This window comes from Rhinocladiella mackenziei, assembly GCF_000835555.1.
Source record: "Rhinocladiella mackenziei CBS 650.93 unplaced genomic scaffold supercont1.3, whole genome shotgun sequence".
NCBI classification, from domain to species: domain Eukaryota; kingdom Fungi; phylum Ascomycota; class Eurotiomycetes; order Chaetothyriales; family Herpotrichiellaceae; genus Rhinocladiella; species Rhinocladiella mackenziei.
The window spans coordinates 1,450,172-1,472,859 of NW_013550602.1; the positions used below are offsets into that span (position 1 = coordinate 1,450,172).

The following is a 22,688-nucleotide window of genomic DNA, read 5'->3' on the forward strand; positions in this document are numbered from 1 at the left end:
AGCGGCCAACCCGGTCCAGTCAGCATAAACGAGGTGCACGAATCGTATTGAGCGCATGGACATTGTTCAGAGCGAAGGTGTTGAAGCGGGAATGCTGATCGAGACGTCCCAGCCTTGTCCATGGCTTAGGAAATGCTTTATGTGGTTGAGAATTCTTCTGGGCAACTGGGTAGATATTAGGCCCCTCTTGGGACATTACCGAGATTGTTCGCGTTAAAGGAGGCCCCAGGTGACTTTACTGAAGGCTTCTGGAATGGCCCATTGCCTTTCCCCACCTCTCGTTAAGTGGGGGAGCAATCCCAGATTCCCGCCCGGCCAATGACCCGTGAGCTAAGATACGATTTGTGGGAGCCTTGTGGGGTCTAAAGTGGGCAGTGTTTTCCCGGGACATCCGACCCTTGCCCAACTTTGGTCCGTCGCTGTGATACAATCTCTCTGCTCCAGGAAGACTCGTGAGAGGAAAGGATTGATTGACATCGTAGAACGTGATGGGCCAAGGCCCAGCGTCATTCTGTAGGAGCCTGGAGGATGGGATCGTAAAAGAGAGAGCCTCTACACCAAATATGTAAATTGAGGACAAATGACGTTCTTGACTTGGAGGAAGTGGGGTGACGTGTTGAGGTTCGAATGGAACATCAACATGGAAGTATGGCCCCGATAATGGACTTTCTCATTGCAGCCTTTGGACCGTAAAACACCGTTACCGACTGTGAAGACGGCTGCAATCGCTGATCGTCGAGCTTCTCGGACTCCGGAGCACTCTGGCTGCCTGAAGCAGAAACCTAGTCGATCGTATATAGGAAAAAGGTGTGAGATGGGCATTCCCAGCCTTGTCCTTACCCTGGAGCCCCCACATCTTTAGGAGGCAGCTAACCCACGGCCGGTTGAGTATAAAATTTTGGTCGCGAGAGGCCCTCATTCCTCTTCCTCTTCCTAAACAATACGTGAGCTTGCGAATCCTAGCTCGAGGTATTTATAATATGCCCATGTTCGCAGCATTATAGAAGCTGAACTGCCTCGGTACCCTGAATGTCTACCACTATTTGCAGGTCAGGCACTGAAGACCCCTGAAAATGGCGTGATGAGAGGCCCGGATGAGCAATTCCACTGCCTCCTTGTTGGGTTCCTCGAAAGTGCGAAACATACCCATCAAAAATGCGTCAGTCGGTGGTTGGTGTGAGAGAATTCGCAATGATGTGATCCATTTATTTGCTGCGATAAGAGTGTACCTCTTATGAAACCGCTTACTCGATCAACAAGAAACACCTCTATGTTCTCGGCTTCTTGTCGTTGATACCTTTCCGAGCTGGTTCTGGAATCCTTTCACTCGAATTTTTGACTCTGCTCACCGTCGTAACATATAGTTTGTTCCCATCGCTTTTGGTTTTCATCCCGTGATCATCCAGCTTCCATTGAAATGCATGACCTCGAAACCTCTCCCTTACTGTCACCCCGGACATCTCACGAATCTTCTCCATCTGTCGAGAGGGAAGACCTGCAATCGGCAAACAATGAGCGAAAACTCGACAATGATGTTCTCCCGGAAACATCCACCTCTGGAAGAAACATTGGCTGGGGGAGCGCCTACGTCCTGGTCATTTCCAGAGTCATTGGAAGTGGCATCTTCGCTATGCCTGGCACAATCGTGCAGAATATCGGAAGCCCTGGGCTGGCTCTAGTGCTTTGGGTTGTTGGAGCTTTTGTTGCATGGGCTGGGCTTGCAATCGATATGGAGTATGGATGTATGCTTCCTCGGTCTGGAGGCGTCAAAGTCTACCTCGAATATACCTACCGCAAGCCCCGGTTCCTTGCTTCCACGTTGGTGGCAGTTCAGGCGGTGTTGCTGGGGTTCACCGCCAGCAATTGTATTGTTTTCGCAAAATATACCCTTTTCGTCGTGGACGTTAATCCAGGAGACCTGAATACCAAGCTGCTGGCGATCGGACTTCTTACATGGATTACCATTGTGCATGGCTGCTTCTACCGGACTGGCATTTGGATTCAGAACCTCCTGGGCTGGGTCAAGATTGGACTGATTGTGTTTATGATTCTGACTGGTTTATTTGTGGTCATATTAAGACCTCAGGCATCATCCAATCTCGCCGGAGGCCTTTCTGCCACCGCGTGGGACGGTCTCTGGATGGGTTCCGACTGGTCTTGGAATAACCTGTCGACAGCGTTCTTCAAGATTCTCTACTCCTACGCAGGATTGAGCAATGTCAACAATGTCCTCAATGAGGTCAAGAATCCCGTCCGAACGCTCCGATCAGTTGGCCCAGTTGCTCTCCTAACGGCTTGTTTCATGTACGTTCTGGTGAACGTGGCATATCTGGCTGTGGTCCCACTGGAGGAAGTCAAGCGTAGTCGAGAACTTATTGCCGCTCTCTTCTTTGAGAAGGTTTTTGGTTCGGGGTTTGGGAATAAATTTCTCCCCATTGCGATTGCACTGAGCGCGGCAGGGAACGTCATGGTCGTCACCTTCAGTGTGGTAGGCCGGATGATCATCTCGATAGCATATTGACTGACTGTACTGCAGGCTCGAGTCAACCAAGAAGTCGCCAGACAAGGGTTTCTTCCGTTTGCCGAACTTCTGGCCTCTTCCAAACCCTTCAATTCACCACTGGGTGGGCTCATCGTTCACTTTGTGCCTTCCGTGCTGGTCATTGCGCTGCCACCCTCCGCGACTGTCTACTCTTTTATTGCAGACGTGGAAGGGTATGCCGGACAGTATTTCGCCCTCGCCGTGGGTGCAGGCCTGATCATCCTCCGACTTCGAAACCCGGACCTGCGTCGACCCTTCCGAGCATGGTTACCGGCTGTTTGGCTGAGGATTGCATTGTGTCTCTCGTTGATTGCGGCGCCCCTATTTCCACCTAAAAAGGGGTCATCCGATGTCAATTTTTTCTATGCGACCTACGCGCTTGTGGGAATTGCTATGTAAGGGACTGCCCCCGTGAGGCGAATTGCGCTGACTTTGCTAGTGTCATATTTGGTGTGGTATATTGGTATCTGTGGACTATTGCTTTGCCGCGTTATAGAGGCTACAGACTCGAGGAGGAAGCCGATATCCTCGGCGACGGGACCACAATCACCAAGTTGGTCCGCAAGGAAATATAATCAACCACCGAGGATTGATAAGCACGAATTACGATGATTGGGAGGATATAAAACACACTCCTAGATATGCCTTGAATGCCTGAAATAACTCTGGAGACGTGAGGCACGCCATTCCAATGGCTCGAACTCCATTGGCCAGAGGGCAGAGTACACATGCCCTTGATGACTATACCCCACACATTGTCTGAGCATGGCGAATGTACGCTCACGGATGGCGTGCTATCTGACAAATCAGAGATATGTACGGCATGTTTCATAAATAGAGGGTGTTCTTCCCCTCGGGCATAATTCGAAATGGGCCATATCACATACATTCAATATGGCTTCTGCAGCCGTTCAACAACCTGGTGGACATTCGACCTCTTTTGAGCCATTGACGACCCCGCTTAAGGGTGCGCCGGCATCTCAGCAAGAGAAGCATCAGGTCCATACCCAGTTGAACTATTACAAAGATCCTGGTGACGGAAGTCCCCCTCCCCCGAGCTATGTTGGCAAGCCAGAATCTTATGAAAGACCCACTGAGCCCCTTGACGTGACCATTTATGATATCCGAGGCGAGGAGCAGAACTACAATCTCGACAAGAATGGGTTCGAGATTTATCGTCGTGAAAGTGTCGAGAAAGACTTTCTCGACGACGCCCAGATCAAGGCCCAATACTATCCTGAGACCGAACAGTTGTTGAAGGACGCGTTCGTATTGGCTCTTTCCCCCCTTTCATGACAGAGCTAATATTTGGTTGCCAGCACCGGCGCTTCACGAATCTTTATCTTCGACCATACCATCCGTCGGGCTCCCAAAGACCAAAGAGGACCGCCCACAACCATCAATCTTCGCGGTCCGGTAAACCGCGTGCACATTGATCAAAGCTACACCGCAGCCAAATCTCGTGTTCCTCATCACCTACCAGACGAGGCTGAGGCGTTACTTTCAACTCGTTATCAGATCATCAATGTGTGGCGACCCATCAAGACGATTCTGAAAGACCCTCTGGCCGTCGCCGATGCCCACTCCGTCCCTGACTCAGACCTCGTCGGCGTGGGACTGATCTACCCCGACCGTCGTGGAGAGACGTACACCGTCCGACCGAACCCCGAACACAAGTGGTATTACCTGTATGGACAGACACCCGAAGAGGTTCTTCTGATCAAATGCTTTGACTCCAAGCTGGATGGGCGGGCAAGGAGAGTACCACATACGGCGTTTGTGAATCCGGAGACGGCTAATGAGTACTCGAGGGAGAGTATTGAAGTCAGGGCACTGGTGTTTCATGAGGACCAGACAGCGGAGTAGTTCACACCAATATGAATAAGAGAGGCAGATAGTCGTAATGCGTCAATCACTCTAAATCTGAGTTCGCCAGACCGCCAAGAAAACTATGTCCCGGGCCAAAACTGCGCCACAGGACAAGGAGCTCAGCCTCGCGCGAATATCCGGTTGAACCAGGGATGCCACGTCTTCCGCCAATCTGTATTGACTCTCTTCACCAGCCACACTCGGTTGAAACCCTCACCCCCCCCCGGCATGGGACAGAGACGCGGGCTGTGAATATGCTAGTCGATAGTTATCAACTAACTTGGGTATGGAGTACTGTAAATTAACTCAGAGGCAAGGAACCATCCCGCCTGCGTCATCGGTCATCTTACCATTCTGCCTTGGCTCATCTTAGAATTCAAAAAGGGACGACGACTTCCCCCTTCCGTATAATAGCCTGCGCTCAGCAGGCAACCTTTTCGAACTTCTCTTCATTTCTCGATTCAACTTACTTCCTCCTCATCCCCATCATGTCATACGGTCCGCCTCACGGCCAACCTCCCTATGGAGGATACCCCCCGCAAGGGCCGGGTTACGGTTCTCCCTATCCCCCGCCACAAGGTCCACCCCAGGGAGGACATCCCCCTCCTCAAGGGGGATTTGGTGGCCCTCCGCAACATTTTGGAGGGCCGCAAGGAGGATATGGCCCTCCTCCTCCTCACGGTCAGTATCCTATGAGCGGACCACCCCCTGCGCATAGTGGCTACGGTCCCCACGGTGGGTTTCCGCCGCCACAGCAATATGGTCCCCCTCCGATGCCCTCTCCCGGATACGACCCGCGAGCACAAGCGCAAGGTGATGCATCACGCGATGCGGATGCTCTGCGTGCCGCGATGAAAGGCTTCGGCACCAATGAAAATGCTCTCATCCAAATCCTCTCCAAACCCGACCCGTTACAAATTGCCCTCCTCAGAAACACATATAATCAAAGACATCGTCGCAACTTAGAACAAGATATCAAATCTGAAACATCCAAATACCTCCGCGATGGTCTCGTCGCAATTGTACGAGGCCCGCTCATGGATGATGTACATAACGTCCACGATGCGATCAAGGGTCTGGGGACCAAAGAATCGGTCCTCAATGATGTCTTGCTGGGTCGTTCTAATGCAGACATGCGCGCCATAAAACAAGCATACTACGAAACATACAAACGCAGTCTCGAGGCGGATGTGAAGGGCGACTTGTCGCTCAAGACCGAAACGCTATTCAGCATGGTCTTGGCCGCAACGCGCAACGAGGAATCTGCACCTGTGATACCTACCGAACTCGAGCGCGATTGCACAGAACTCCATCGCGCAATGGACGCCCGGATAGGAACGGATCAAATCACCGTCTGCGGCATTCTCTCGAATCGAAGCGACGGCCAGATACGTGCCATCGCCCACCATTGGCAGCAGAAATACCACAGCGGCCTGGAGAAGGTGATCGACTCGGAGTTCTCGGGACACATGAAGGATGCGCTCCTCCTGATGGTACGCCGGGCATCGGATCGCGCCATGTCGGACGCCACTCAGTTGGAAGACGCCATGACTGGGTTTGGCACCAAGGACACGCTACTCGTCCAACGGGTCGTCCGCGTGCATTGGGATCGAATGCACATGGACCAAGTCAAGCGCGCGTATGCCCATCGCTACAAGAAGGATTTGATCCAGAGAGTGAAAGGAGAGATTCATTCCGACAAATATTACGAGGGGTTGATGGTTGCATGTTTGTCTTGATGAGTAAGACTGCTTGCTTTTGGTAACTCGATTACCTGATTTGATCAGAATTCTCAAGATGGTTTTGGGTTTGGGTCCGTGGGATGGGAATCGGTTCTGTTCTTGCAGCAGTGGCTTAACAGAACAAAATACTGTTTCTGCCTCCCCATTCTTAACTCCTTCTGCAGAACAATTTCAGTATGCTCGACCTTTTTCTGACCCCTTGACTTCAATTGTCTCCCCTCCTTTCGCGATGCTTGAAGCAATGAATTCCTCTTTCGATTTCCAGCATCGATGGGTACTCACAGCCAGTCATATGTGTATACATTCAACCTAGGCCCCCATCCCTCTTCTCCACGACATCATGGCTTGACCCAAAGGCATGTCTCTAGGACAGTAGGCTCGAATATTCCGCTCGTCTTTATTCGACTCGACGAAACATCGTGACTGCAAGCATTGGCCTTCACGACGCATTCCCTCTGATTCAACGTCCCGCAAGGATATCGAAATGACCGAATCCAGTAGTATGTTGTGTGACATACTCTGTGTATTCATTGCGGATCTGAAGGATATAAAAAGATATTTTGACAGGCGTATTCCAATTCTTCTCAGAGCAGTTCAAGAATATTACTCATGACAAAGAAGCTTTCATTCAGACTTGCCGCTCAGTTCAAGGCCAGCTCAAGAGTTTCCGAAGAAACGGCCGCAACGGTACTGCTTTACCGCGCGGTTCCCATCCCGAATATAACCACGAGGGCCAAATATATATACCAACAGACGAGGAACACAATACTCTGCAAAATGTTCGAAAGGCCGCATGGGGATCTCGTGATCAATGTCAAGATATTGGTAGAACCGATTCTGGCGTTGAGCTGTAGTAAACACCGGACGCTGTCAAGGACAAGAAAAGTGAGGCCAGCCGCATGTGCTCTCTGTAGTCGTATCGAGAGCAATACATGAGTCCTCCAATGCTCCAAATTATATTCGCCAGTGGGACGAGATTAAGAACGTGGACGAGGTTCCGAAGAGAACCAGACGCAAAGAGATCATTCTGGAATGTCGAGATCTCCTCAGACGGTTCGTGTGTACAGACTTCCGTCAGTTCAACAGGTCACATCAGGTTCACGAATGAATGGATTCATTCTTGGACAGTTAATTCTCCGACTTCAGAAGGATGAAGGCGCACATAGAAGGCCAGGATCAGCGAGTGATACTCAATCAGAGGCAGACGAGAATCCACGTCCACTGACAACGTCCCTGCAAGATCACGAAATTGTGGCCGGTATGATTAGTCCGGGTATTGTGCTTTCTGAGGCCGGGCCAATTCAGAATATGGTTGCCACCGATGGTCTGGATGCTTTTATTCGATTGTGTGATGTCTTGAGACCGCACACAGGCACGGAATTGTATCGACCTCCCTGAAACTTTGAGCAGCACATTTTCTGAGGCGTGAGGAGCACGTGCGACAAGAAGTGGAGCTACACACCAAGGGAGCTCTCACATTTGTGGTGTTGAAGGGTTAGCGGTCTGGAAGATGAGTCCATGGATCCAAGTTAGCATTGAGTCGGCCATCAACCAAATGGAGGAATGTGCAATGTCCTCGATCGTTTCTTGACGGCATCGCTACTGATGCCATGGATCGAGTGATGTCGTCAGATGAGAGGGAAGTTTGGAGCCCAAGGGAAGAGCTCTCCCTTGGGATTCCCCGGCCCAATGCCGGTAATAAGTCTTCTCAGCTTAGAGGCGCCGCAGATTTCTAGGCAGTAAGTCATCTTCCCACAAGCCCACCTCCAAACAGCCTTTTGGCAAATATTTCACGACGGTTTCACATTCATTTACTAGTTCAGACACCTCATTCGCATCAAGAATCCATTTCGGGTCCCTAGCAAATCTCTCAATTAGGTCATCCCCACAGCTCGGACTTGACTCCTTTCCGACCCCTCTCGACTAGGCCATCCATGATATTGGAACTCTTGACTCTTGACCGCCGGTTGTGCGCACACCGTCTCGCGTTTGTTGTTCTCGTCTTGTTGCTTTTCAAATGGCTGTTCCCACACCCCGACCGCGGTTCTGATATCCGGATCTTGTCCATCATTGGGACCCATGCGTATGCCGCTCTTACAAAGCATCCTCTGCTGCGAGCATGCATCGATGAGAGAAGAGAATGCCCACCAACAAGGCTGGTCTTCTGTTCGTCAACAAAACCCCCTCGTCCAAGTCGCTTTCCAACAGCAAGGGCGACGCCGTCGGCGTTCGCGAGATCCATCAACATGCCCAAAAATCTCGCGATTAGGAACGGGAGAGGGAGAACAGGAGGAAACTGAAGAGAGCGAGATTGCCTCTTGGATGGGCTCCCGTTTCCGTTGTTCCCAGCAAAAATCTTCCCCCGCTGTCATTTGGTAGAGCCGTCCTCTAACCCCCCATCCACACGTAATCCAGAATGACGACGCTGTTCCTGATTCTTACCGCGCCAATCGGCGCGATGATGGTATCCCCAAACTGTCAGGCGTTGCGCCAACACGGGGTTCTGTCGAACCATTTGGTCAATTCAAGGTCTCGATGAACGCCGAGAAGTATCAGATCCTCGAATATTTTGTCCTCAGGTTCTTCCCCGCGGTGACGAGAATGGACATGATCGTTTTTATGGGACATCCTCGCTTGTCGTCAGCCAATCCGGCGATTCAGGTCATCCGCAACTCGCTCGCGGACGAACTTCACCTGCTGGCCCTTCTGACCACGACCAGCGCCCGCATGAAATACGTTGACAAATTCCACTTCGCCCGAGCCGATCTTCCCGAACGGTTGGCCGACGTCAGTCTTCGATTGTTGAGGCGGTATCTGGCTCAAGGCCGACCGGTAACGCAGGAACTGATACAAAGCATTCTATATCTGTGGGCGATCGAGAGCTATCGAAGGAACTGGGATGCTCTGGGTCGCTGATCGATTTCAGGCTGCCGCTACTCAGACTCCTCCGCTAGTTGAAGATCGATGGGAGACTGAGGAGCTTTCGGCGCGACAGTATACCTGCGGAGTCACGTCAATCCGAGAGCATGGATAACAACCAATGGGACATGGTTTTGCTGAAGTGACTGAAATATTCAGCCCCGATTTTCAAAAGCTGTTGGACAAAGGACTCGACCTTGGTTGCATTATCCAGTGCCATTGGATAGGTGTCGAGGCACAAGCTCTTATGCCCGATCGCGACTGGTCGAGAATCAAGAATGGTTCGCGGTACAATTTCAAGCGTTTGCCAGGAAGTTGGACATCTTCTCCTGGAATGATTTTGGCCCCGTCAATGAGAAGTTTTTATTGCTGGACCAACTGCGACCCACCAAACTGACCTGGCTCTAGCAACGGGCCGTCTATGCCGAGGTTGGGGATTGAGCGACCACCCTGCAAAATATCAAACTCAGCGTTTCGGAGTAGCAGTTTGCCCATTGGCCCATTGGTCCATTTTGCGAGATATCAGGCCTTTTTATGTCTTGAGCAAGGACGGCCCAAGATGGACAATGATGTCCTGAATGATCACCCTTGCTAGAGCCATTATTCCGCAATCCTGTTTCACAAGGGTCCGGAGTGAATTGAGGCAACAAAACCCGTCAGCTAGGTACGTGATGCGTAGGATCTTCAAGACCGCAGAGGTTCGTATATCGACTATTTTGTTTCATGAGTTGTTGCTTTATTCCATTCCAACGACAGAATCTCCCTCGGTTCCGCATGAAGCGATCTTCAAGATGAATTATCTTGGAATTTACCAAGGCAGGCGCGGTGGAATATCGGGCATGTTCGATCATGGACATGGTTCCTCCGGTTCCATCAATGGCCTCATGATTCGGATGGATTACAGAATGCCACAACCCACGTTCAAAGATCAATGCTTTGGGCTTTGCCATTATGAGTCAACGGGATATAGCCTTTTGTTTGCCTCGGGTATTTAATCTGGAATAATTGGAATATGGAAAACGAAAAACCAGAGGATCCGATATCGATTGCCATCGGGAGATCTCGGAGGATGATGGCCCAGGACAGCTGGCCGAATGGTACTTCGGCGGTTCGGATGCCTTGATCGGAACGATGAGCGAGAAGAGAAGCCAAAGCATTTCCAAATTGTCACACAGCTGAAGCGAAGGCGATATTGAAAATGATGAAGGTTTCAAAGGCGAGGTTTAAGGATGTAAGTGCTGCTCAAAACGTTTGTAATTATTTCCGCAGGTGAAGTCAAAAAGCTGATCAGTTGTGCCGAGGCTTAAAATCATGTGCTTGGCGGGGCACCTTGACGAGTCCATTTTTTCACCCCCGCAACTCCGACGACCAGCTCTCTTTTCTGCCAAGTCAAACTTGGTCCCTCCTCTCCACCGCACTGTTCACCTGCTGGCTCACACCGGCCAGTGACCAGTCAATGCTCATCGTTCTCCTCGCCCTCGTGCCTGGGCTCGGCTGGGCTGATGAGGCCATGATGACATGCTCGTTCCAAGTTCCTTGCCACTCACAACCTGAACCTGTGCCTCGGCGGAAGGGGAGCAACCAAAACTTCCAGATGCGAGGCACGCGTGTCTCTTTTTGATTTTCGCATCCTGCTCATTTTCGGACTAGAACGGCCCTCTTGGCCTTGGATCTGATTGTCATAATTGACGGGGCTTTTTCTGTTTGCCAAACAAAAGTGTCCTCATCCACTTTCTTCTCCCTGTTGGGAATTTTGTTTTGGTTCGATCGATTCTCCTCTCACTGCTAATCCAGCATTGGCGTTAGTCCTGGGAAATACCATTGTTTCCTGGTGTCCGAGTCTTCGTGTGTCATAAGTAATATCCTCTAAGGATCTGTTTCGTTTCCTTTTTCCCCTTTCTTCAGCTCTCCTGTCCTCAATCGAGCAGTCGAGCAATCGAAATTTCCTCTGCTTTGGCAAAAGAAATCGTACGGACGCGACACGGTTGGCCTCGTATTGCCGCACAAACGCATCTCCGACAGTTCCAGCGACCTCTCGACATAATGTCTGCCAAAAGCGTCAAAGGTGAGGGCGGCAAGAAGCCCGCTAGCGCCGCAACCAATTTGATCGCTGGAGGAGGTGCTGGAATGATGGAAGCCCTTGTCTGTCATCCGCTCGACACCATCAAAGTGAGAATGCAATTGTCCAGAAGAGGGAGAGCGCCAGGGACGAAGAAGCGTGGCTTTCTCCAAACAGGAAAAGACATTGTTAAACGGGAAACGTTCTTTGGCCTGTACAAAGGTCTCGGGGCTGTTCTCACGGGTATTGTTCCTAAGATGGCCATTCGATTCACATCCTACGAATGGTACAAGCAATTACTGGCAGATGAAAATGGTATTGTCAGTTCGCAGGCCACTTTTATCGGTACGTTCCAGCTTGCTGACGGTACTTCCTTGGCTAACTCGACCTAGCTGGATTGGGTGCCGGTGTGACAGAAGCAGTCGCCGTAGTGACTCCGATGGAAGTGGTCAAAATCCGCATGCAAGCCCAATACCACAGTTTATCCGACCCTCTCGATATCCCCAAATACCGAAGCGCCCCCCACGCCCTATTGACCGTGGTCCGAGAAGAAGGAATCGGCGCCTTATATCGCGGTGTGTCGCTAACCGCACTCCGACAAGGAACAAACCAAGCCGTCAACTTCACCGCATACACGGAACTGAAACAACTGTTACAAAAATGGCAACCGCAGTATGACGGGAAGAATCTGCCCGGATACCAAACGACGGTGATCGGGCTCATTTCGGGCGCAATGGGTCCGTTCTCCAATGCCCCCATCGATACGATCAAGACGAGATTACAAAAGACACCGGCGGAGCCAGGCCAGACGGCGATCTCCCGCATCATGACTATATCAAGAGATATGTTCAGGCAAGAAGGTCCGCGAGCATTTTACAAGGGAATCACACCGCGAGTAATGAGAGTGGCGCCCGGTCAAGCCGTCACTTTTACCGTGTATGAATTTTTGAAGAAGAAGTTGGAAGACAGTAATTGGATGTTCGTGGGAGGGAAGTACGAAGAATGAACCAACGACCTGGAACCTGGAGTTTGGTCTGTCTCGGAGAACTGGAAGAACACGGAAGGAAGGGATGGGCTGAGCTGAAATGAAGTTGCATGTGCATGCTTTTTGCATTTATATGGAGCGATAGACACAAAGCGGGGCATCTACATATGTGCCAGACACCATTAACTACCACTGTTCCGTTGTATATAGCCGTCGGTACATGAATCTAAAGCCTTTGGGGAAAAGTGTAACGTAGAAAAAATTCACTTTAGGAACGATTGCAAACGCGATTCAAATCTGTTTATCCATCTTGCACATGTGTAGCGCCGCGTGCCCAGTTGGCCCCACTAGCTCTTCCTGATCCAAAACAGGTCCGAAGGGTCAGTCACATGATCCAGCCTTGTCTCGGCCAGGCTTGTCATCCTTCCTCGGCCTACCTTCTTCACCTGGCCAGGTCGTGACAGCCCGTTTTTTTCAATTCCTGCGTCCATCAGCAGATTCCCCCTGAGGAAACAGCAGAGCCATTGTCCTCGAGGCTCAAATCATCCGTCCGCACGATCTGAATACCGGTTATTCTATTCAGTGCCTCTAATGAAGCATGGAACTCGCGTGCGATGAGCTTTGGCGTCTGATGGAACGGATGGAGGCTCTGAGTCCTCGAGGGAAGCCCCCAACGTCAAGCCTTCCAACAACCTCCTGAGATGATGACCGAAGCCACCGTGGATTCTTAGATGCTGCTCCTAGAAGACATCGACGTCCAGGACCTAAAGGCTGAAGCCACCGAGCCCGAGATCATCAAGGAAGATGAAGATGTCCTACGTTTCTACCTGAGCACAGAATTACTGATAGTGTAGTGGACGAAATATACCATATGGCCTTGTCATCCTGAGCATGGATGGTCGGCTTCGGTTCTGGGAAGTTTGCAAGTTTATGAATAGGGGAAAGGACTAGGAGTTCAGTGGGGTCGAACTGGTACTCTTTCAGCCTGGTTTTGTCGAATAACCACAAAAGCTTCGTATTTTCTAGATGAACACATGGCCCTACGAGGCTATTCTGACGATAGATGGTACCGATGAGGGGCATGTTGAATAACAGACAGGCGGAAATCTGACGCCCTGCCCCGCAAAATGTGGGATATCAGTTAACAGTAGTCTCGGCTGGCCATGACCGGCTTCGGCTATCACATCGGGAAAAAAGACGAATCCCAAAGCCGGACAGGATGGTTGTATCATCTGCGCCCGAGGAGAAAATGGGTTACGCTAGAGGTCGACGTCGAAGCAGAGGTCGATATGTGGCCATGAAGGCACGGTTTGGGAGAAAGATGAATCCCTTTGCAAACCCTAGGCCAGCAACTGGTAAGCTCCGTCCAGTCACGGCTTTGGAGGGGTCGCGATATATCGTGGAAGGGAATATCCGAGCGAGCTCTGGCTCCCTGTTGTTTCCTAACGGCCATATATAAAGAATAGAATCTCTATCAGATTGCAGAATACGTCGTGACGTTATTGATCATGACGAAAGAAGCACGCATTAAACAGTCTCGGAGAAAATCAGTAGGCAGGACCCCTCGTGTGTTGCAGGCTAGGGTGGCCTCAAGACGCTTGGTAGACTCTAAAGCTTCCAAACTCCCAAAACGCATTGGTATACGCACTGCCGGGTTGCGTACTCACAAAATCGACACACGTCCCCGGGCAATCTGACTGAGTATTGTAGTACTGTGTTTGTCCCGCCCAGTCACCACAGAGGTCGATGTCGACAATGATGCTTTGATTCCGAAAATGACTGCCAATGTCGCAGTCGGTGCTCGGGAAGTCCGCCAATGCTTCTGGCCAGGTGGAAGGGTCAGGAACGACATTGGTCGAATTAGAAGTAGAGGTGGTAATATCAGAAGGGATATTGGCACGTTCAAAGAACCACACGCGAATGCCAGCACTTCGGAGTTCCATGGCATAGACACCTCCACCATTGCTGTTGAATTCCTCTCCAAACGTAGCGGTGGAACCTCGGACACCACAGCCACTGTCACCGTCGGTAGCGTTCAAACAATTTCGATTTAGAGCGGTACCGGTCTCTTTCCGCTTCACGCCCATGCTGCAGCCTTTGGTCGTATGAAGCGTCACCTGATTTCCCACCGGGGCGAGGTTTGTGGCTTCCATCACGTCAATCTCGCCATTTGTCGGCCAATTCGACGGATCTGTTAACCACAACGCTGGCCACGTAGAGCACCCGTAGGGAGAGTGCAGGACGTCGAAGATGAAAAGACCATCGTTGTAGGTATTCTTCGAGGTGATTCTTGCGGATTTGCGACCAGTAGTCGTATCTGTATCCGAAAGGTCGACTCGTAAGATAGCAGACGTAGAGCTTGCATAGGTGAGATTGAGGGCCGCAGAGCCAGGCGCATCAACGTAGCTTGACAAAGCGAACGGTCAGGCTCAAATACAACAGGGCAGGACCGAAGACGGTTACTCACTGGACAAAACCTTGTGCGGGATCGTAACCCGTGAAATAGTCAAAGTTGTCGAAAAAGTCGGTGCCAGAAAATGTTTCCACCAGACTGTAACTCAACTGGGAATAGTCGGGATAACGATTATTCCGACTGATGACGACAGCGACTGTCACGACGACAATGACGACGACAACAAAAGCAATGGTCAGGATAATCCAGCATCTTCGAGACCAATTTTTGGGATTTCGCCTCGACGCCGCCCGTTTTCCGTTCTTGTCCAGGGTAGAGGCGTACGCCCAAGCGAACTTGGGGGATTCCGATGCGAAGCCTCTTCTCCCATATTCCTGAGATGTGTATGTCGGGGGCTGGCCTAGGTCGACATCACATTGCTCATATCGGCGTGAGGAAGGGTGGAAAGACATGATTCTCGTCCGCGGCAGTCAGTGTATCAAATGAGATTGGGCCGTGTTCAAAGAACATTGGGAATCAGGAAGGGAAATGGGTTCACGGTCCCATTTCTAGAGAATGGTGTTTAAAAAAGGAAACACGGAACCTTTGCAAAGAGGTAGGCTAAGCTTCGAATCAAGCTTCAAATCGGTGATCATGGTACTTTCTATCGAGGGCGTTTGACGCAAGTCTTTATCGCATGAGACCAACAGGAAACGTGGTGTGCCTCAACAGTCCAGGCCTAGTGGGATGGTGGGAATAACTGGAGTATGCGACGCGTAAGAAGTTCGAGACAAGTGGCCCAGGGGAGGTCCGTAAGGGGCCCTGTAAGGGCGGCCCTGAAATTCCGATTGAGGCTGAGCCAAAATTGAGCCGGCCAAGGGCGGCAATAGTAGCTGTAGGTATTTTTCAATACTCAACCCTGATTTCAGATAGTGTGTTATCACTTACGACATCGGTACCTAATAATGTCCTGTCCTCTCTGCGTGAAGAGAAGTAATGTCCCTCAACATCGTAATTATCAACTCAAGCCTCATCAATGCCAATCCCGAGAAACATCCGGTCGACGCAGATCTTTCCACCAAGCCTTGGTGGTTAAATGCGGCTGCTCGAGTAAGACATGTGCCAAGATGGTCCTGTCATATGAAACCTCAGGACAGGCCATCTTTGCTCCGGCTTGAAGACGGACAACTTGGACTTTATTTCGTTGTCGATAACCCGGGCACGGCCCATTCCCTCGATCTCTCAACAGCTCGCTCACCGCGGGAAAATTGCCCTTTGGGAAGCGCGTTCATGCGAGCCATCGGGGACAAGCTAAAAGCACCAGTTGAATTTCCGCTCTCCAGACCGCGATCTGTCCTAGGACTTGAGGATGGGTCATATGCCCGTGATAGATTGCAACAGAGACACGCAAGAAAAAAATAACGAAAGGATTTGTGAGGCATGCTCGGATTACTTGTCGAAGAGGCGTTTCCTATATCGACTGCGCTTGCTCATTCTAGGATGGCTGGGTAATTCCCAATGTAACTTACATAGCACCTGTTTGCTCCGCAGAATTTCATCGGCAGGATGAGCAAGGGCCGGCTTACTACCTATGTCTGGATTGACTCCATCTACGTCCAGATGCTAATCTGAATGTTGATGCATCAAAAGAGGTGACGAGGCAGACAACCCCGCAATGCACGCCCCGCCCTCCTCAGCCTCAGCCTCAGCCTCTCAGCAATAAAAGAAGAACCAAGACCGCCTCAAGCTTCGGGCCGCCTGGATCGAACCTTTTGTCGCCCCTCGTCTACAAGAAGCAGGCGACGGGTTGCTGCCGACATCCAACGATGGGCAACGGCAGGTTTCGTCGTATGGTAAATGATTTGCTCGGAACACCTAATTACCATCAATACTCATCCTCAGAGAGTGAAGTCGGTGTATCTTTGGAAACGTTTTGAGGAAGCATCGCGTCGCTAACCCTTGCCATCCATAGAATGTGACCACAAGTGACTCTGAAAACTACACAAGTGCCGAACCCGAAAGCGAGTCTGAAAGTGTATGGAGGTTCCATCCTAGCTCACCTCTCTTCTAGCCTGATTGTCTTGCTCAGCCTCGAATTTAACATATTTCATTGCCTCTTATCAGGAAGAAATGTCAAATGGCGATGAGTCCGTCCGCAAACCTTCTCCACAACCACATCAGCGATCTCGGCCGCCAGCGAAAAGGGCGTCACCCGCAAATATCCACCGTTCAAGATCCCAAAATCTTAAAGCTCCGAGCGAGAGCACCGACAAACGGCGTTCAAAATCTCACGACCCCGTCTACAAGACACCTAAAGCGAGAACGCCTGTGGATGCTGTGGTCGACGAAGAAGAATTTACTCCCTACGAACAACTGTGGAACGATTCAAAGTCTGAATTCAAGGAAAAGAACCCGGATCTCTTCCATGCTTTCCAGCGAGTCGAGCAGAAAGTCGTCCATGTGGACACCAAGGGTGAAGTCGGCGAGAGCCCCGGATCCGCCACGAAAGAATTCCATGAAACCGTAGGAAAAACCAAGTTTCTTCTCGACCAGCGTCGATGGAAATATCAAAAGAGTGGCCAAAAAGGCGAGGTCAGAAATCTTGTCACTCGATTCCTAGTCATTTTGGGAAACCTTAGCGGCCTGGGAGGGGTCGTTGCGAACGTTAACCCGGTCATTGGTGTTCCAGTATGGGCAGGCGTTTGCTATTGTCTGCAGGTGCGAATTGAAAAATCTTTCTTTTTTTTTTTTTTTTAAAAGTGAAACTAGTAACACCCCCTAACAGGCATGTCTTCGAATGACACAGAGTGATGAAAGTGCTCTCAACGGTGTACGAGAGGTTACTGACATCATAGATCTATACGAGGTATTGAGACCTACTTTTTACAGTTCCAAGCCGTCAGCGGCGAACAAAAGGCTCTACGACAAGACTAGGAAGCTTTTTGTCAACATCTTGGTATTTCAAGCTTTTGCAGTCAAATTCTTGTCAAAGAACACTGGGACGCGGGCTGCGAGAGCTTTTATCTCGTGGGACGACTGGAAGCCCATGCTGGAGGACATTCAACGGGAAGCCAAAAATTGTGAACGTCTCCAAGAAGCACATGCACAAGCTGGTCAGAAAGAAATTAAGGAGATACTCAAAGAGACAAGGCTCCATACGAAGTACCTTGTAGAGCTCCAAAAGACGAATGACGAGTTTGATAGGCAAGAAACGATTATTTCTTGGCTATCAGATCAACCGGTCGAAGCTCACCTTGGTCATGTGCTCAACAAGTCAGAGCAAAGTGCTTTCATAGACCGCAAAAGCGTGCCGAAGGATTACAAAGCCCCAGATGACTGGCTTTGGAGCGATCTCGAAAGGTGGTGGAAAGACAGAAAAGTGAACAATGTCTTTTGGCTTCATGGAAAACGTGAGTGCAGTTCTGACGCTTCGAGACTGGTCATGCTCATATCGAATTATTAGCGGGGACCGGGAAAAACCACACTCATGTACGCATCTTGATGCGTTCGCTGCTTTAGCTTACTGACTTCTTTCTTCTAGCTCTCAAGCAACACAACACCTCCGACGAAATTTGGAAACGGACACTAAATCTCAGCTTGCCTACTTTTTGATTGCAGATGAACCAGGACGGAGAGAGTGCACGAGCGTCATTCGAAGTCTTCTAGCACAACTTGCCAGGACTCCCGAAGGAAAGATTGCATCTTCAATCTCCGAACTATACGATCCCCGGGGCGCTGCCGCAAAGTTAGGTTCAAACAGAAGTTTGCAAGAGCTCAAAAGCCTTTGCACAAATTACCGGACAACCCTCGTCGTTGATGGTTTAGATCAGTGTGAAGACTGGAACGAACTCCTCAAAGCACTGAAGGATCTTACCTGCGGCAAAACCTCAACCAAGCTGCTGGTCACGTCCAACGAGAGACTTTGGGAAGTTCGGGGGAAGAGGACCTTCAAAGAATGCCTCGAGATGCAAGTCAACAAAGACCGAAATTTGCAAGCGATCAAACACTTTTGCTACTGCCAGATTGCAAAGAACAGCGAGTCGCTCAACAATGGCGAATGCAAAGATCTTGAAATCAAGCTTGTCGACCGGCTCGTGTTCAATTCCGATGGAATGTAAGTCAAAGAACTCCGGCGTTTGAATCGGATGGCTGACTTGGGGGGGGGGAATGATTTAGATTCAAATGGGTCGAGCTCTACATCAATCAGAAATTCGGGAACAATCGAATGTACAGCAATCGAGATGCAGTCAAGGACCTTATTATAGAACTGGAAAAGTCGCCCCATATCCCCGATCTAGATCCCATTTACAAATCTATCCTAGAAGGAAACCCTGATGATAAACTTCTTCGTCAAGTCAAACAATGCGCGTTCAGATGGACGCTATCCTGGGCGGCCCCAATGACGATCGTACAGCTGGCAGAAGCGGTACATGTCGAAACCCACGCAGCAATATCTCGTTCTGAGAGTCTTATACGTGAACATTGCGCTGACCTTCTCGAACTGAAGAGTGACGGTACTCCGGTGACAATAGCAGGGACAACTGTTCGGCACTTTTTGACTCACTATTCTGTCAAAGAGAAAACCACCATATATCCTTACTCGGACGTCAACTGCCATGCACAGATCTTAATCACATCCCTTAGGCGCCTAGAGTATCTTTGCTCCATCCCAATGTCGGGCCGGGACTTTCAGGACGTTGATTGGACATTCGACCTCTATGCCGCCACTTTCTGGCCATTTCATCTGGCGAAAGTGGCCGCAAGGCGGTCGAATATTTCAGACTTCCCAAGTGTCATCGAAAAATTCTTCGGGCCCAACATTACCGGGTACGGCTCTGGCTTCAGACTTTGGACAGAGAAATGGCTCAAGGTGACGGGCACCAAAGAATTCGCAGCCAAAAACTGTTTGCAATCTCAATTTCCAGACGCCTTTAGGCTCGTCACGTCCATATTGGCCTCGCCACCGAATCCATTTTTTGCAGCATGCGCTCTAGGGTTGCCGCCACTGCTAAAGGCCCTCCCGCTGCCGGAAGCCGACATGTCACAGTTACGCAACATCAACGATGAATTGGGAGCATTTCTGGCAGTGGAAAGCGAATCGACCGAGTGTCTTGAAGTGTTGCTCGCAAAGAAGGTGGAACTAAAGAAGATGAGGCAGTCAGGAAACACGATCCTGCATTGGGCTGCTATAAAATCATGGAGTAAAACGCTCAAATGGTTGCTAGACCGAGATATTGCCCAGGACGCATCGATTATTGACGATAATGCTGCAACGATTCTTCACTTAGCGGCGGGTTCAGCGAAAGGGCCTTTGACGAAAGTGGAAATCCTGTCAGATTTTGGGTTCGAGAAACTTGGACTGGAAGCAAATAGACCAGATAAGGACCAGAAGACGGCGCTTCACTATGCGCTAGATGGTCCCAGGGTGTCGACCAAGCTCATCCAGAAGCTGAGAACATTGAGTATTGATTTCAAGGCCAAGGACAAAATGGGAGCGACTCCGCTCCATTATTCGGTGCGCAATCGAAAGGCGTCCGAAGAAGTGATCAAAGAACTCGTCAGCTACAAGATGATCGACGTCAACGCAGTGGACCACAAGAAGAAAACGGCATTGGCCTATCTGGTTGAGAAGGGTACAAGGGTCCGGATCAATAATCTTGTTCCTATTTTGCTGAAAGAAGAAGGGATCCGTGTCAAACCGCGTAATGGGGAGGAATCAGTCCTGCATCTTGCCATCAACAACTCCGTTCTCTCCGAGAAAACGTTCCAGCTGTTACTCTCTCACGAAGGCTGTAAAGACTGTGTTGACAAGGACAAGAGAAATCTTCTCCATTGCGCTCTTCTTGCCTACAGAGACTCGGCAAGCACGAAACTTTCCAGGTCACGCTTGGAAAAAATCATTGACAAGCTTCTTGAGGACAAGGACATTGATGTCACCTCGGTCGACAAGAAACGAGCAACAGCACTTCACTACCTCGCGCGAATCCCCACTCAACCCGCTGGCTTAATGAAGACCATGCTCTCTAAGATCACGGACGTTGACGCATCCAACGAAACTGGCGAAACAGCCCTGCATATCCTTGTCAGGTACAACGAATACGCCGACAAGGCCAACGAAAAGGCGGTGCAGCTGTTGATCGAGAGAGCAAAAGCTTTTGATATGGCAGACAAGGGCGGGGAAACAATATTGCAACGGGCAATTCGCAACTGGAAGACGCCGCCGCATGTGATCACGACTCTCATCCAAAAACAATCTACAATTGATGCTCTGGATAAAACAGGATGTAATGCGCTGCACTACGCCGCAAGACTTAGAGGGGACCTTATTAGCCGGGCCTTGCTGAAAGAAGGAGCGAACGCTTCCATACTGGATAGCGACGGCGCTTCGGCCCTGCACTATGCCTCGGCGAGTTCTCGCGCCGTGAGTGCGAGGACAGTCAAATTCTTGATAAAGTCCCACGGACTAGGAGTCGATGCGGCCGACAAGGCCGGGAAAGCACCAGTACATTACGCGGCGCGATCAGGGACACTAGATGGGCTTCAGGCACTGGAGAAACAGGGAGCTAAATTCGACATAAAGGACAAGGATGGCAATACTGTTCTTCATCATGCGGTGCGCAACGTTCGAAGAGCGCCAGAAATCCTGCTCTATCTTCTTGAACGAAAGAGCGTGGATATCAACACGAGGAACAGGCTTGGTGAAACGCCATTTCTTTGCGCTGTTCGAAGAGGGTCTGTTGAAGCCGTCAAGACTCTTGTCAAGAAAAAAGCAAAGACTTCCACCAAGACCAAAAAGGGCGAAACAGCGTTGCATTATGTTTTCAGGCGGTCCGATACATCCAAAGAATTGGTCGAGCTCGTGCTTGAGCAAGATATCAACCTCGTAATGGAAGATGAGACCGGCGAAACAGCACTACAGATCGCTCTGAAAGCTAGAGAGGCCTCTTTCGATTCCATGATGGCCTTCCTGGAGAAGCTTGGCTCAGATGAAAACACGAAGAAGAAAATTGCTGCTACGATTGACACTAAAGGGACGGACGGCATGACCGCCTTGCAGTTTGCGGCTAAACACCGCAAGGCCGATGTGGTTAAAATCCTTTTGAAGTATGGCGCCGACGTCACTCTCACGGATAAGTCGGGGATGACAGCAGCATGTTTGGCTGCGGCGAGGGGCCATGAAGCCGTCGTGAAGTCACTACTGGAAGGGGACCGGAAGAAGACACAGTGGAAGGAGAAAGACGGATTCTCGCCTCTTCATATCGCTGCAAGGGACGGCAACGTTGACCTGGTCAACGCCATCGTCGGTCTTATCGCAATCGATTTGAAAGACTCTCAGCAACGAACGCCACTTCGAAGAGCGGTAGGACGTGGCCACGAGGCAGTCGTGAAGACTCTCCTGCGGAAAGGAGCAGATTGCAATGCAAAGGACAATGAAGGCAAAACACCTCTTCACAGGGCCGCCGAACAAGGATATCCTGGGATCGCGAGGCTCCTCCTGGCGCATGGCGCGGCGATTGGACAGAAGGATAACGAGGGTAAAACGCCGCTACAACGGGCTGTTCAAAGGAGTCATGAAACAGTCATCAGCACGCTTCTTGAACATGATGCCGATGCCGAAGAGTTGGCTACATTTAAGGACGAACAGGAAAAGAAGGGATCGAAGCTGTCTAACGCAGGAGCTCGGGATGTGTACACTAGGCACCTACTTCAACGAGACGCGAAGGTATGAACACTTTCTGATAGACTGAGCCATCGATGCCTCAATGGGAATTCCCCCTACTGGAGAGGCGAAAAATTAGTACTACCGGAGGGCCCGGCCTGTGCTTGAAATTTGATTTCCTCGCCCTCCATCAGAATTCGGAAGACACGCTTTCGTCTTAGTTTCTTGCAAGGACACAGGGCTAGGGATTTGCTGATCAATCTTTGGTAAGCTTCGTCCGTTAGAACACAGTCAAAAAGCAGACAAGTCACAAATGCTTGTGGGCGTTTTGGAAACCAGACGGACAGACTTGAGCTCCCGGTTTGCTAGAGTGGGACGACGTTTATCATCGACTCTTCACAGATGCCAAATAGTTCTGGTTTCTAGATGCACTAACAGCTCCTGGTGCTTTCTACCATCCCTTCGTTGGCCTTTGGACTTGAGGAAGAGTGGAGGTTAAAAGCGGCGAATGTCAGATGAG

At 50.4% G+C, this 22,688-nt stretch overlaps 7 protein-coding genes across 7 annotated transcripts; 6 read left to right on the plus strand and 1 right to left on the minus strand.

Moving 5' to 3' along the window:
- Positions 1-1,417: 1,417 nt before the first annotated feature.
- Positions 1,418-3,117, plus strand: Z518_04047 (uncharacterized protein; the record flags this gene model as incomplete). Its single annotated transcript, XM_013417755.1, has 3 exons — positions 1,418-2,488; positions 2,537-2,937; positions 2,982-3,117. The coding sequence occupies 3 exons, from the start codon at positions 1,418-1,420 to the stop codon at positions 3,115-3,117; spliced, it is 1,608 nt and encodes a 535-aa protein (XP_013273209.1).
- Positions 3,118-3,436: 319 nt separating this feature from the next.
- On the plus strand, positions 3,437-4,408 carry Z518_04048 (uncharacterized protein; the record flags this gene model as incomplete). The annotated part of the gene is made up of 2 exons (XM_013417756.1): positions 3,437-3,807; positions 3,862-4,408. 2 exons carry the CDS (start codon positions 3,437-3,439, stop codon positions 4,406-4,408), a joined length of 918 nt encoding a protein of 305 aa, XP_013273210.1.
- Positions 4,409-4,899: 491 nt separating this feature from the next.
- On the plus strand, positions 4,900-6,150 carry Z518_04049 (uncharacterized protein; the record flags this gene model as incomplete). Its single annotated transcript, XM_013417757.1, has 1 exon — positions 4,900-6,150. One exon carries the CDS (start codon positions 4,900-4,902, stop codon positions 6,148-6,150), a length of 1,251 nt encoding a protein of 416 aa, XP_013273211.1.
- Positions 6,151-8,688: 2,538 nt separating this feature from the next.
- Z518_04050 (uncharacterized protein) lies at positions 8,689-9,069 on the plus strand (the record flags this gene model as incomplete). The annotated part of the gene is made up of 1 exon (XM_013417758.1): positions 8,689-9,069. The coding sequence occupies one exon, from the start codon at positions 8,689-8,691 to the stop codon at positions 9,067-9,069; it is 381 nt and encodes a 126-aa protein (XP_013273212.1).
- Positions 9,070-11,115: 2,046 nt separating this feature from the next.
- Z518_04051 (uncharacterized protein) lies at positions 11,116-12,137 on the plus strand (the record flags this gene model as incomplete). Its single annotated transcript, XM_013417759.1, has 2 exons — positions 11,116-11,476; positions 11,524-12,137. 2 exons carry the CDS (start codon positions 11,116-11,118, stop codon positions 12,135-12,137), a joined length of 975 nt encoding a protein of 324 aa, XP_013273213.1.
- A 1,568-nt stretch (positions 12,138-13,705) lies between these two features.
- On the minus strand, positions 13,706-14,981 carry Z518_04052 (uncharacterized protein; the record flags this gene model as incomplete). Its single annotated transcript, XM_013417760.1, has 2 exons — positions 13,706-14,522; positions 14,584-14,981. The coding sequence occupies 2 exons, from the start codon at positions 14,979-14,981 to the stop codon at positions 13,706-13,708; spliced, it is 1,215 nt and encodes a 404-aa protein (XP_013273214.1).
- Positions 14,982-16,638: 1,657 nt separating this feature from the next.
- On the plus strand, positions 16,639-22,237 carry Z518_04053 (uncharacterized protein; the record flags this gene model as incomplete). The annotated part of the gene is made up of 5 exons (XM_013417761.1): positions 16,639-17,226; positions 17,294-17,887; positions 17,972-17,997; positions 18,050-18,622; positions 18,685-22,237. 5 exons carry the CDS (start codon positions 16,639-16,641, stop codon positions 22,235-22,237), a joined length of 5,334 nt encoding a protein of 1,777 aa, XP_013273215.1.
- Between the last annotated feature and the right edge of the window lie 451 nt (positions 22,238-22,688).